Below are 11,450 nucleotides of genomic sequence, written 5' to 3'. Positions count from 1 at the left end.
CACACACACTATTCATGGGTTCCCACACAGTGACAATTATAAAATAGAGGAGCTTTTGTATTGTTTTCAGATGACCTAAATACTGTCTCTCACCAACTAAATCCCCACAGGCTGGATCCAGGGCTGATCTGTCGTCTCTCTGCGCTCAGCTCCTTCGCGGTCTGGAAAGCCGACAGTCAGAGGGGCCAACTCCGTCGCTCACATACACCCTGCCGATCCTCAACACCATCCTGACACTCAGCCCCGAGTGCCTCACTGAAGGTAACAGACAAGGAGGGGAGCAAATTTAAAGCAAAGTTAAAATGCACATCGGATCAGTGATCCCTTATATCATCATCTTTCTCTCCACCTGGCTTACAGATCACCTCACCCTCCTGAGTAAAAAGCTTGTTGATTGGTTGCGTTATGCCAGCATCACTCAGGGAGGCGGGGCTTCCTCAGGAGGATTTTTCACAGGCCCTAGGTCACGTCAGGCAAGCAATCCACTTCATTTTTCGATTTCCAACTCTTGCGCTAATGTAAAAAGTGAAGAAGACATTACTTTCTTCTGCTTTGTTGTATATCTTTGTGTTTTCTATCAGCCGGTACCGACAGCAGAGCTGGATGGAGCGGTGTCGGGGGATTTCTTCACTGTGCTGTGCGTGGGCCAGGGCTTCACAGAGGACCAGTGGATGAACGTGTACTCCTTTTCAATGCTTCGCCATTGGCTCCTCACCTACCACTCAGTTTCAAGTGGCAACGGCACAGCTGACACTGGTATGACCGTCCCACCAATAAAAAATGCGTCCTTTTCCCTCCCCATATAAGAGAGGCTCATTGCTTCATGTCCCAGCTGCAGAGTACATATCAACCTGGTCAAAGTATCAACCTGGAAGGTTGTAATTCACTTATATCAGTTGTCTCAGATGACCTGCTCTGTGTTTTCATTATCTCCAGCAAACAGGCTACAGCTCAGCCTCTCCCTCTCCCATTCCTTTTCTAATGGTAAGACTTGTAAGTTTGTGGACCCTCCCTGCAATGCATGCGCATCTAAAATAATGCTGAACGTCTTCTTTTTAACTTCGGTATGGCACCACACTTGACCTGATCATGACTAAAATGTGGTCTAACAAACCGCCTAAACAGAAATCCTGACCTGAGACTTCTTAACTACTCTTTCCCTGTTTTGTGCAACTCTTCTTTAATTTGAGTCTGTAATCATGAATGAATCACTGTGATCATAGATGCGTCAGTGATTAACCCTCTTTTAACCTTTCTAATGATCTCTGATTTAAATGTCTACAGCAAGCTTATCTTAAGGGACAGTTTACCCCAAAATCTAAAATTTATATTTTCCCTATTACCTGTAGGGCTATGATATCATGGCGTGGATAGCCTAGTGTTGGATACATCAGCCCTAGAGATGTCTGCCATCTCTGCAATATAATGGAACTAGCACTCGCCTTGTGGTGCTCCAAGTGCCAAACAAATACTTTTGGAAAGTATGGACTTTTGGGGTGAACTGGGAACTTTTTTAAAGCTTTAACTTTAAAGGAGCTTGGTGACAAAGTTTACGAAACTAAATCATGTTTTTGCAAATCATTCTTAATTATTATTTTTTTTTGCTTCTGGTGGCTAAAGTGAGAAGTTCCTCTCGATTAAAGTTGTTGTTTTCTATAAATCTTGGTTGGGATCTCCATGAACGAAAACCTTTCCAATCATAACTCCTGCTCTCTGTTTGGATTTAGCAACAAGCAGTCTGAGAATACATCAAATGGATAAATCAAATTTCTTTCAGAAGGTTTTGAGTCGTGACTTCTCATTCCTGACCTCCCGTGTTGCAGATGACCGGTCGGAGGTGGACGGATCGGTGGTTTCCATGGTGTCAGCGACTTCCTCCACCAGCCGATTGCTGCCTCCAAAGGAGCGTCTGAGAGAGAAGTCTTTCCAGTACTGCCTACGCCTCATCGAACAGAGCGATCGCAGTGAGTGAGTGAGTGAGTGAGTGAGTGAGTGAGTGAGTGAGTGGAAAGTAAGATGTAATCCCAGATTTTGAATTTAAAAACTCCCACATGAGGTTGTCTTCTATTCTTTTGTATCTGTACATTATGTTTTACTGTGTAAGTGTGAACAGTCGTCACACTGTCTTCTCTTTCTTCTTCTCTTTGTCTCAGAGGCACACAAAAAGACCGATACGGACCTGCAGAAAGCGGTGAGCCCAAATATCAAATATTTATGAGCACTATTGGAACATATAGAACATTCATACACACATACTGGTTCTGTTTCTGACAAAAACATGCCTTACAAGCCTTACTTACTTACACTACAAGCATACTTGTATTTATGGCTTTCTACTAGAATATGTTTACATGCTTTAATATTGAAAAAACACATTATTTTCTTATACTGTCTGTATTCATCCTCTGTCTGAAACACTCCGAACACTTTCTGAAAATTGGGCTGTGTGCATTTCTCTACGGATTGAGCGTTTTGATACTTTTACAGTTTTAATATAGCACCTCACCCTGCTTTAAAATAAAATACATGGAAATCTCACTTTTTACAATATGGGACCCATCTTAAATAATTTTCCATTTGGTGTACTTTTCTTCCTTCCAGTATATTAGCACTTCACAATGCTTAATTTTTTTCAATTTAGGGCAAAATGTTGCTTTTTTGATTCTTAGTTATATTCTAGCTAAACTAGCTATATTTATTTGATATTGGTGCCCTTATTGTGTCGGTCCTGTTTCCTCTTTAAGTGTCTGGTGGAGGCGGTGTGTATCCTGGACTGTGTGTGTGAAGAGGACGCCTCGCTGGTCTTCCGAGCGTTCCCATGCATTAAGGCGCTCTTTGGTCGGCTCAGCTCAGACCTGGCGTTTGCCAGAGTCCTGCTGCCCATAGCTCAGTTCTACCTCAACCATGGTTTGTGTTTACATGTCTCTCTCTTTTTCTCCAAATCACATATGTACAAAAGCATGAATATGGATTCAGGTTGTAGGATCCATTTACTGAGTTTATCATATTTTATTTACATTTACCAAATCGCTGTTCTATTCGTATGAGAAGGCCTACCTACATTATGAGTGGTGTGATTATTTACATACAATACATATTTAGGTTTTTTTACTCCCCAGATTATTTTTGCTGACAGTCCCTAGTTTCTTATTTGCTATTTTTAATGTCTGTTAGTAGGGAGGGGTTTTCCTTGAGACAGGGGTAGCTATACCAGTTCAACCACAGACACAGTTTTTGCATCGCCGTACCTGAAATGAAAATAAACGGACTAAAAATGGATTTTCATTTTGGACTTGTGTTGAAATCATACCCCTCTGTTGGTAAGTGGCTCTGAGGGGTTTCAAGCCACTATACACGCATAGACGTTCTTTCACAGTGGCAGTTCAGTAGCTTGATTCACAAATACCAAAAGCATTTTAATTTTAAAACTGCTGAACGTGTCCTATCTAGGCGAGATGGCGGCAGTGGATTGCGAGAGTGTGTGGAAGCTGGTGTTCGGCCGATTCCCTGCCGAGCTGTTCAACGACCACTTCCTGGCACACGAGCTTCTACGCTTCCTTCGACTGAACCTCAAGAGTCTACAGCGCCGAGTCCCACAGTACACCCGCTCCTTCCCCAACCTGCTGAAGGTGAAAATACAGAAATCGCTTTGACTGTTGTATTTTATCTACACATACCCACTGAGGGCTAGTGAGGAGTACATGCTATACCAAATGAGGGATACACAAGCTTTCTGAATTTTTTTTTTTTTTTGTCTTTGTAGTTCTTAGCGTGGGACAGCCCAGCGGTGGTGGATGACTTTGTGGATCTGTTGCCATCTCTGGTGACAGCTGGAACTGCAGTGGAGCTTCTCCACACGCTGCTGGACCTGCCCTGTCTCTCTGCCACACTGGTCTTACAAGTCAGGTGCATGCACACATTAGAGCAAAAACGTGTAAAAAATGTACAAACTGCAGATCAGACTGATTTAAAGGTCCCATGGCATGAAAATTTCACTTTATGAGTTATTTTAAACATTAATATGCATTCCTCCAGCCTGACTATGGTCCCCCAGTGGCTAGAAATGGCAATAGGTGTAAACCGAGCCCTGAGTATCCTGCTCTGCCTTTGAGAAAATGAAAGCTCAGATTGCCGATCTGGAAACTTGTTCTTTATGAGGTCATAAGGGGCAAGGTTACCTCCCCTTTCTCTGCTTTGCCCACCCAGAGAATTTGACCCACCCATGAGGGAGAGACATCATGGCTTTCATACGAGCAAAGTGGCAGTTGGTCAAGGCCACCCCCCCCCCCCCCCCCCCTCAAAAGCTACAGAATCAACATGGCACATACTAAGGAAAGCTCATTGTGGGACTGGCTCTAGTGGCTGTAATTCTGCACCAAAGCTGAATTTTGGAAAAGAGACTTCAGATACGGTATTAGAGGACCACTACGGTCTATATAAAGGCATCCAAAGAGCGCCATATCATGGGATCTTTAACTATGTTCATATTTTTTTACCACCATCTTACTGGCTTTGTGTGTGTGTATGTGTGCTGCAGGTCAACTTGTTTGCCCATCTCTGAGCCAGGAGGACGTGTCCTCCTGTCACCTGATGCATATCGAAACCCATCTTTCCGAGGGCTTTTCCTCTTCCTGCTTCGAGGGGATGCCGGCTCAGGTAAACAATATTAAAGGAATACTTTGATATTTTGAGAAATACGCTTATGTGCTTATCAGGTATAACAAGTGAACAAGTTAATTAATGATCTTTAAAGGTGCTAGCAGGCAGAATTTGTTACCTTTTGGGCTTGCATTGGACTAGTCTCCCTTTGCCAGACCTATCTCCACAGCACTGTGTCAGCGCTGGAGTGTGTTCTGGCTACACCGCTTTTCTATTTTGGAACTGAGAAAAAAAACATTCTGTCTTGATTGTATTTATTTAAACCAATTACAAACGCCCTGGGCAGCGCTGGCTGGGCCTGAGTCAACAGTGCCCTTGCTAAATAGATAGCAGAAGTATTGGAAGTATAGGGACATCTGGCGCGTCTCTCACGGATGTCCGTCTTTATCCCAGTAATATACTTAAGGTAAGCCAGACTGCTTTTAACAGAGCCAGACTAGCTGTTTCACCCTTTTTATGCTAAGCTAGGCTAACCAGCTGCTGGCTGTAGCTTCATATTTACTGTGCACAGACGTGTGTCATCTATCTTCTCGTTAAACTTTCAGCAAGGAAGCAAATAATCGTATTTCCTAAAGACAGTGGGTTAAAAATATGTTATTGAATTGTTAGTCATGCCACAGTAAATATGTCCAATAGATTCCATGGATTTGATGTAGGTATGCTATGACATAACATGGTGTTATTTAGTGTTTAAGAAATGTTGACTGCATTTGTTAAGACTGTCTATCATTACAACCAGCAGCTGTTAAATGTAGGTCTTTGTTGTGGAAACTGTCTCTACCCAATGTGAGTCGAGTGCAGATTTGAGTTGCGCATGCTCCGATTTTAAACAGTTTACGGCATAACGTGTCATACTTAAATTTGTGAAATCCATAAAATAATAAACTTTTCTCATTACAAACAATAACAGAAAATGGAAATCATTTAAAAACTTTTTATCCATCTATGATTGTTTAATCGCTAACGTTAGCTCAAAACCCCATTCAGCTGGCAACCTTTGTTGTGTTTGATGCTAACTCGTAGCCAGCAGTGAACCAACTTCATTAAGTAGGTCCATTTTTATTGTACTGACATTACAGAAGTCTCTCGTTAGCATCTTGGAGGCTACTTGCACCAAAGTGACGCATGCACAACTCAAATCTGCACTTGACTCACATTGGGCAGTGACAGAAACAAAGCTAATTTAATCACTTTTCTTTCTCGCTCCACAGGTGACACCATCGACCGACTGAGCACGCTCCATGAGCTGCTAGCTGAGAGCGCTGATTGGCCGAGAGTTGTTCAGTGTGCCCAGACTGTCCCCGTGCTTTTGCACGTTTATTTCAACACGGTCATTACGGTGAAGAGACTAAATGTTCTGTACAAAATCATTACAACGGCAACTACTGCACTTTAAAATGCTGGACGTTTAGTTTCAGCTTTTAAAAGCAATCTGAAATATGTGCTCGTTTTCTAGGGAGCCGATGAGAAGCTTTTATCACACTTGATTCTGGTGATGCTGGAGAGAAGTAGCCTCCTCCTCAACATCCCTGAATACAATAGAGAGATACACAGGTATACTCAAACACACACACACACGGTGGAACGTAAAGTGTTACTCTGCTGTATGTGTTTACCCTGATCTCCTCACTCGCTCCATGCCTTGCTCTGTCTCTCTGCTTTTGCAGGGTGTTCAGCAGCCACCTGCTGAGGTTTTGCAAGCTCCACCCGTCTCTTGTAGTGGACCAGTCTCACGAGCTGCTGGAGTTCGCTGGAGCCACAGCCAACGTGTACAGCAAAGAAGAAATCTACACACATGTGGTAATAAAACTGTGTGTGAGTCTGAGGATGGCAGAGAGGAGGTTCATGCTGATCTAAGGATGATCCTCTTTCCTTTGTGTGTGTTTTGGATCCTATACAAAACTAAAGCTTTTTCCACATCTCAGCATCCTTTCGATATCACACCAAACACTCAAATGTGCAACAACAAAAACCTGACACTGAGATAATTTTGAACTTGTTTGGCTTTCAGGTGTGGGTTCTGGGAGAGTACCTCTCCGTGTCATGCGACTCCCGCTGCTCGGTGAGGCTCATCACTTCCTGTTTCGAGGCGTTGGAGGCGGTGCTGTTTGAGATCACTTCATCTGTCCCACCACCTGGAGCAGATTGCCCCGCACCCAGAGTTATCACCACTCTAATGAGCGCTCTGGCTAAGCTGGCATCACGATCACACGACCTCATACCCAGGTGACAGTCCTACACTTTTTTTTTTGTGGATTTGATTGAGGTTTTCCTCCTGCGGACATATGTAATGTCGTGTAATTGTGCGTTTATGTCTATTTTAGGGTGTCTCTGTTCCTCTCCAAGCTAAGAACGCTAACCAGAGGCGGATCAGTTGCCTGGTGTGCCGATGAAGAGGACCTTGTTGCCATAGTAATGCGAGGCGAGGAGTTGTGGTCACTGCTGAAAGCCCCCGGTGTGGCTCAGAGCGTCCTGACCCCACCTCCACATGTCACCACACCCCAGTGGCACAGAGACACCAACGTGGCCATGCCCCTGCGACTGCGGGCCCTCACTAGCCTTACACACTCACAATAACACACACACACACACACACTCACAATAACACACACACTCACAATAACACACACACACACTGAAATGCATACACATCATCATTTTGAATTTCGCAGCTGGAGATTCCCTCATGAAATCCTACTGAATCTTGATTTTTGCACCTTATTCTTGTAAATAAAAGACATTATTTGATTGAAAGCATTGTTTGCATCCACAGAATACACAAACTCATCCCAGTGTAATATAGTTTATCGTCTTTAATACAATGAAAATACAATTTTATAAAATAGATCATCTGATTTTGTTTTAAATTATATAAATGCTCACTTCCTGAGAAATTACTCTGTAAAACAAACTGTTGAACTATGCTTAAAGAAGTATAAAAATTCAAACCCATGTGTATTCTAAGGATTTTAGGAAATTACTGAATACTTCATTCAACAGTGTTGCTGATAGAAAAGTGCTTAAGGATAACAGTGCACCCCTTAAACAAAACAACTTGCAATCGTCATCCTCTAAACAAAACAATCAATGCTTACAGCCACGACATTCTTTATGAATTTAACAATAAATACACTTAGTTTAACAATAGCTTTAGATTAGACTTTTAATCTTACAAATAACATAACATAATAGTATGAGAATTGATTTTGAGGCCTATTCAAGACTAACTAACTAAATCAAAGCAGAATCACCATCGGGCTAGTGACGTATTATCTGGAATAAGAGAGGCTCATCAGAGTCTATGGGAATTCTAATCAGCCAATATATGGGGACTTTAAGTCTGTCTGCAGGTTGCTTAATGCAGTCTAAGTCAACCTAAAACATGCCAACTTAATATTTTCATATTTTGCCACTGTGCAAAAATGGACAAAACCAAAATAAAGTAAAGTAGGGGTTAGCACCAATATAGAGGAATGCCCCTGTGGAATGTTTTGGCCCATAACCCATGGTTAGAATATGTAAAGGGTGGAGTTAATTAGCCGAGGATAGTTTACTCACAGACTGTTTGTCGTCAGTTCTCTTATGAAGATGTGTGATTAAAGAACATTTTATACGCTTGATGTGTATTCTTACAGAGAGTTGCTGATGATATATTTAGTACAGAAATGAGAGTGGTATCAATGTCATCTAACTCCCAGTAAGAAAGGGAATTAAGTGCATTAGCTTAACTACTCCTTTCACTCAGCATTGCTCATCTAATCTTGCTGGCACATTATATGTTGCCTTATTTGCACAAACCTCTCCCAGCAGGTGATGAACACAAAAGATTCATACCCCAGGGCTGGTTTTTTTTTTATCTTTCTGATGATAAAAATGTCTTGAACAGCAGAACGAGAGTCGTATCTCTGCGCAAGTTTGGTTTAGTCAGTATGAATGTTCACTGATCAGTCTGTTATATAATTAGCATGTTAAAAATGCCTTTTAGCTTAACAGTAAGATATCCCCCAGGTCTTTGAGACCCAACTGTGGAGAATTTCATCTGATCAGCAGCAGTCAGGGCGATCAGATCACCTCAGCACCATCTCTCCAGGTTCAGCCTCATGAGTCAGGTCAGCTGTGGTCAAAACAAAACGGCCTAATGACTAGGAGAGGCTCGACGTCACCTCAACGTCTGCAGCAGCGGCCCAGGTAAGTACAGGTACCTCCAGATGGCGTAATAATGAATGCATGCTCCTGCTGCCACGAAAAGATGCCAGATGGCGTGGGCGAAAGGGACGAGGCCGTCGCTCTTAAAGAAGACCACGCCCACCACATAGAAGACACCCCCCACTGCCAGTTCACACACACCTGCACGCTCCACCTGGAACAGCCCAAAAAGTCATGTGAGTGTTTGACAAAATTAATTTAAAGGTGATTTACCGTAGCAAAAAAAGGATGGGATATAAGTGATAATAATAATTTTAAAAAAGTAATAATAACAAACGACTTTCAGCAGCATTGATGTTTGGACCCCTATTAACACAATATAACCCATGAATCAACGCTATGGTGAATAAGTTGTTTTAGTGTGTGACTTACAAAAGCTCTTGTGTGTTTTTGTATGTCTGATTCTGATTTCTGATCATAAAGCCAGGAATTTTAAATATGTATATACGGTGTGTTACTACATTTTTATCAGCCATTTTCCATTCAGTTTTTGTTTGAATTAAAATTGAAATACTGTAGTTCCGAACAAATGCTTTACATTCTTTACTCATGTTTGCAACAAAAAAAAGTGTCAAGCACTTCAGAAAGAAAAAAAAGAAAAACTATTTCAAAACTTATATTTATTATTATATATGCTAATTTCTGATCCAAAGTTTATATCATGAGTAGGAATCAATGGGAGCCACCGACAGGGTTAAAAACAGACTAAAGAGAGGGACAGACTAATGCATTATCGGCTATTTTTTATGGGAAATATATAAAATATACTGTATATACTGTGATTGTTATAATATATTTTAATATAGTACAACTTTTACCTGAGACGAAGTCAATCTAAAAACATACACATTGGAAAATAGTCTGTGGTAACGTTACAGTGAATGATTTGTATAGGTCCTTTAAATCCTGACAGTGTCACAATAGCAGGAAGCCTGCTGCAGCGGAAGAGGGCTCACAGAAGACAGCATTTTCTTCTTCTTCTTCTTCTCAGAAGCAGAGAAAGACAACGCTTAGACCTTAGTGGTTTATGCTTACCATAGACAGGATGACCAAAGCCGGAACAACCCCCATGGCCACATATCCAAACAACTCTACCAGCTTGTACCTGCAGGTAAAAAAAACAAGACGACGTGAAAATACAACACCATATTCTATGGGACTTGTTTCTGCTTCGAACAGCCCAGTGTTTGCTGTAAACACTTCGTTTCAGGTTAATTGTTTAAATACCAGGACTCAGAGCAGAGCGACACAAAGACAGACTTTGTTACCTCTCGTGGAAAAAGAAGACATACAAGGATCCTACGCAGGCCATGAGCCATATCAGCCAGCGCATGTGGCACGCCCAGGGCCCCAGGTCCCTCAGCATCAACCTGAGGAGACACATGGGTACATTCACCGTTGGAGCTTCTTATTAACCAGCTGTGTAATCCACCAGACTGTGTGTCACCCCTCGACCCACCAGGGAGAGTAGGAGGCAGCTATGAAGAAGTAGATGGCCATTCTGTCACACATGTGGAAACGCTGCTCCACCTTCCTACACACAGACGAGAGAAAGAGTGCAACAAGCTCATTTCTATCCTTCAATTCTAGTGTTATCCATATTTCTTTAAATTATACAGGACCCAGCCTGCGTAACATTACAAAAAACAGGGGGCTGTTGTTTCTTTCAACTCATATCAGGGCTCACATTTTAAAAGGCACGTTTGGTTGTTGTGAAAACACACAGACACGCACGCACGCACACACACCACACATTCAAACTTCCTCTGACCCTGTCCTTCGACACATAAAACAGTGCCTGTTATGTCTTTTCTGACTATTGTGTGTGAAAGGGCAGAGGAGTTGTTTAAAAGTTGGACTCTATTCATCACATTCTCAGTTAAATATGTTAATAAAATCATAATAAACACACAAACTTTTGTGGTGGTGTGGTTTTTCCGATAGCTCAGGTTGTACAGCTATATTAATTGTGCTCTCTGTTGGAATGATTAAGTTAGCTTGATTAGGGCCGGGCGGTATACAGTAACAGTATAACAGCAAAACGTTTTCTCATTTAATTTTTCTATATGGTTCCATTGCAGCTAAACTGTTAAGAATATTAATGTCATTTGGACCATTGGTGATTTTAGACCCTTTTTAGCTTTTTAGCTAAATTAATTTTCTCAGACCCCATAAAAATCATAATAAAAAACAAAAATTCAAAATAAATACATCTTTTTTTAAATCAATTTTAGTGCCTCTTGTCTGTTAGTGACAATAAAAAACAATAACAGGTTCAAAGGGCTTGAAGGCTTTTTTCAACAACAAAAACATTTCTATGTGTTTTTTGTCAACGTTTTGGTCACTTTTTTTAAACATTGTTATCGTTTTTTCCATCATTTCTGTCACTTTTTCAATCTTTTTGGTGCCTTTTTTACATTTTCCGTGCCTCAAAAATCCAGGGTTTTCGCAAGAGCACAATTTGTTACTCTGGCATTGAGTAATGCTGCTCATTAACTATGCCCTTGTAGCCAAGGTGCACCAATCACATCGGTGTATCGGATATAGGCGGGCCAAAGGCGAGCTAAACATATGACTACAGTTTA

The 11,450-nt window shown here is 41.6% G+C and overlaps 2 protein-coding genes and 1 long non-coding RNA gene across 5 annotated transcripts in view; 2 read left to right on the top strand and 1 right to left on the bottom strand.

Moving 5' to 3' along the window:
- ap5z1 (adaptor related protein complex 5 subunit zeta 1) overlaps positions 1-7,413 on the top strand; it is a 10,231-nt gene extending 2,818 nt beyond the window's left edge. Inside the window, exons 4-19 of one of the 3 annotated variants that reach the window (XM_032538265.1) lie at positions 111-261; positions 361-473; positions 582-756; positions 937-984; positions 1,824-1,964; positions 2,154-2,191; positions 2,745-2,907; positions 3,451-3,629; positions 3,764-3,906; positions 4,538-4,656; positions 5,871-5,998; positions 6,116-6,213; positions 6,327-6,459; positions 6,671-6,885; positions 6,984-7,237; positions 7,270-7,413. In XM_032538265.1, coding sequence (XP_032394156.1) covers positions 111-261; positions 361-473; positions 582-756; positions 937-984; positions 1,824-1,964; positions 2,154-2,191; positions 2,745-2,907; positions 3,451-3,629; positions 3,764-3,906; positions 4,538-4,656; positions 5,871-5,998; positions 6,116-6,213; positions 6,327-6,459; positions 6,671-6,885; positions 6,984-7,236 — 2,097 coding nt within the window. In that variant the 3' untranslated portion in view covers position 7,237; positions 7,270-7,413. Of the gene's footprint in view, positions 1-110; positions 262-360; positions 474-581; positions 757-936; positions 985-1,823; positions 1,965-2,153; positions 2,192-2,744; positions 2,908-3,450; positions 3,630-3,763; positions 3,907-4,537; positions 4,657-5,870; positions 5,999-6,115; positions 6,214-6,326; positions 6,460-6,670; positions 6,886-6,983 lie in introns of all 3 variants that reach the window. The other 2 variants (XM_032538264.1, XM_032538266.1) reach the window with 2 other exon arrangements.
- A 44-nt stretch (positions 7,414-7,457) lies between these two features.
- The window catches only part of mmd2a (monocyte to macrophage differentiation-associated 2a), an 11,716-nt gene continuing 7,723 nt past the window's right edge, over positions 7,458-11,450 (bottom strand). The window contains 4 exon segments of the mRNA XM_032538271.1: positions 7,458-9,019; positions 9,901-9,970; positions 10,134-10,235; positions 10,325-10,399. Coding sequence (XP_032394162.1) covers positions 8,819-9,019; positions 9,901-9,970; positions 10,134-10,235; positions 10,325-10,399 — 448 coding nt within the window. The 3' untranslated portion in view covers positions 7,458-8,818.
- Positions 10,445-11,450, top strand: part of LOC116703507 (uncharacterized) — a 10,819-nt gene continuing 9,813 nt past the window's right edge. Inside the window, exons 1-2 of the long non-coding RNA XR_004335448.1 lie at positions 10,445-10,456; positions 10,708-10,709. This is a non-coding gene — a long non-coding RNA (uncharacterized LOC116703507). The remainder of the gene's footprint in view (positions 10,457-10,707; positions 10,710-11,450) is intronic.

The sequence above is a fragment of the Etheostoma spectabile genome, chromosome 15 (assembly GCF_008692095.1).
Source record: "Etheostoma spectabile isolate EspeVRDwgs_2016 chromosome 15, UIUC_Espe_1.0, whole genome shotgun sequence".
NCBI classification, from domain to species: Eukaryota; Metazoa; Chordata; class Actinopteri; order Perciformes; family Percidae; genus Etheostoma; species Etheostoma spectabile.
The sequence above is the reverse complement of the archived record's forward strand: the minus strand, read 5'-3'. Positions and strand labels throughout refer to the sequence as shown.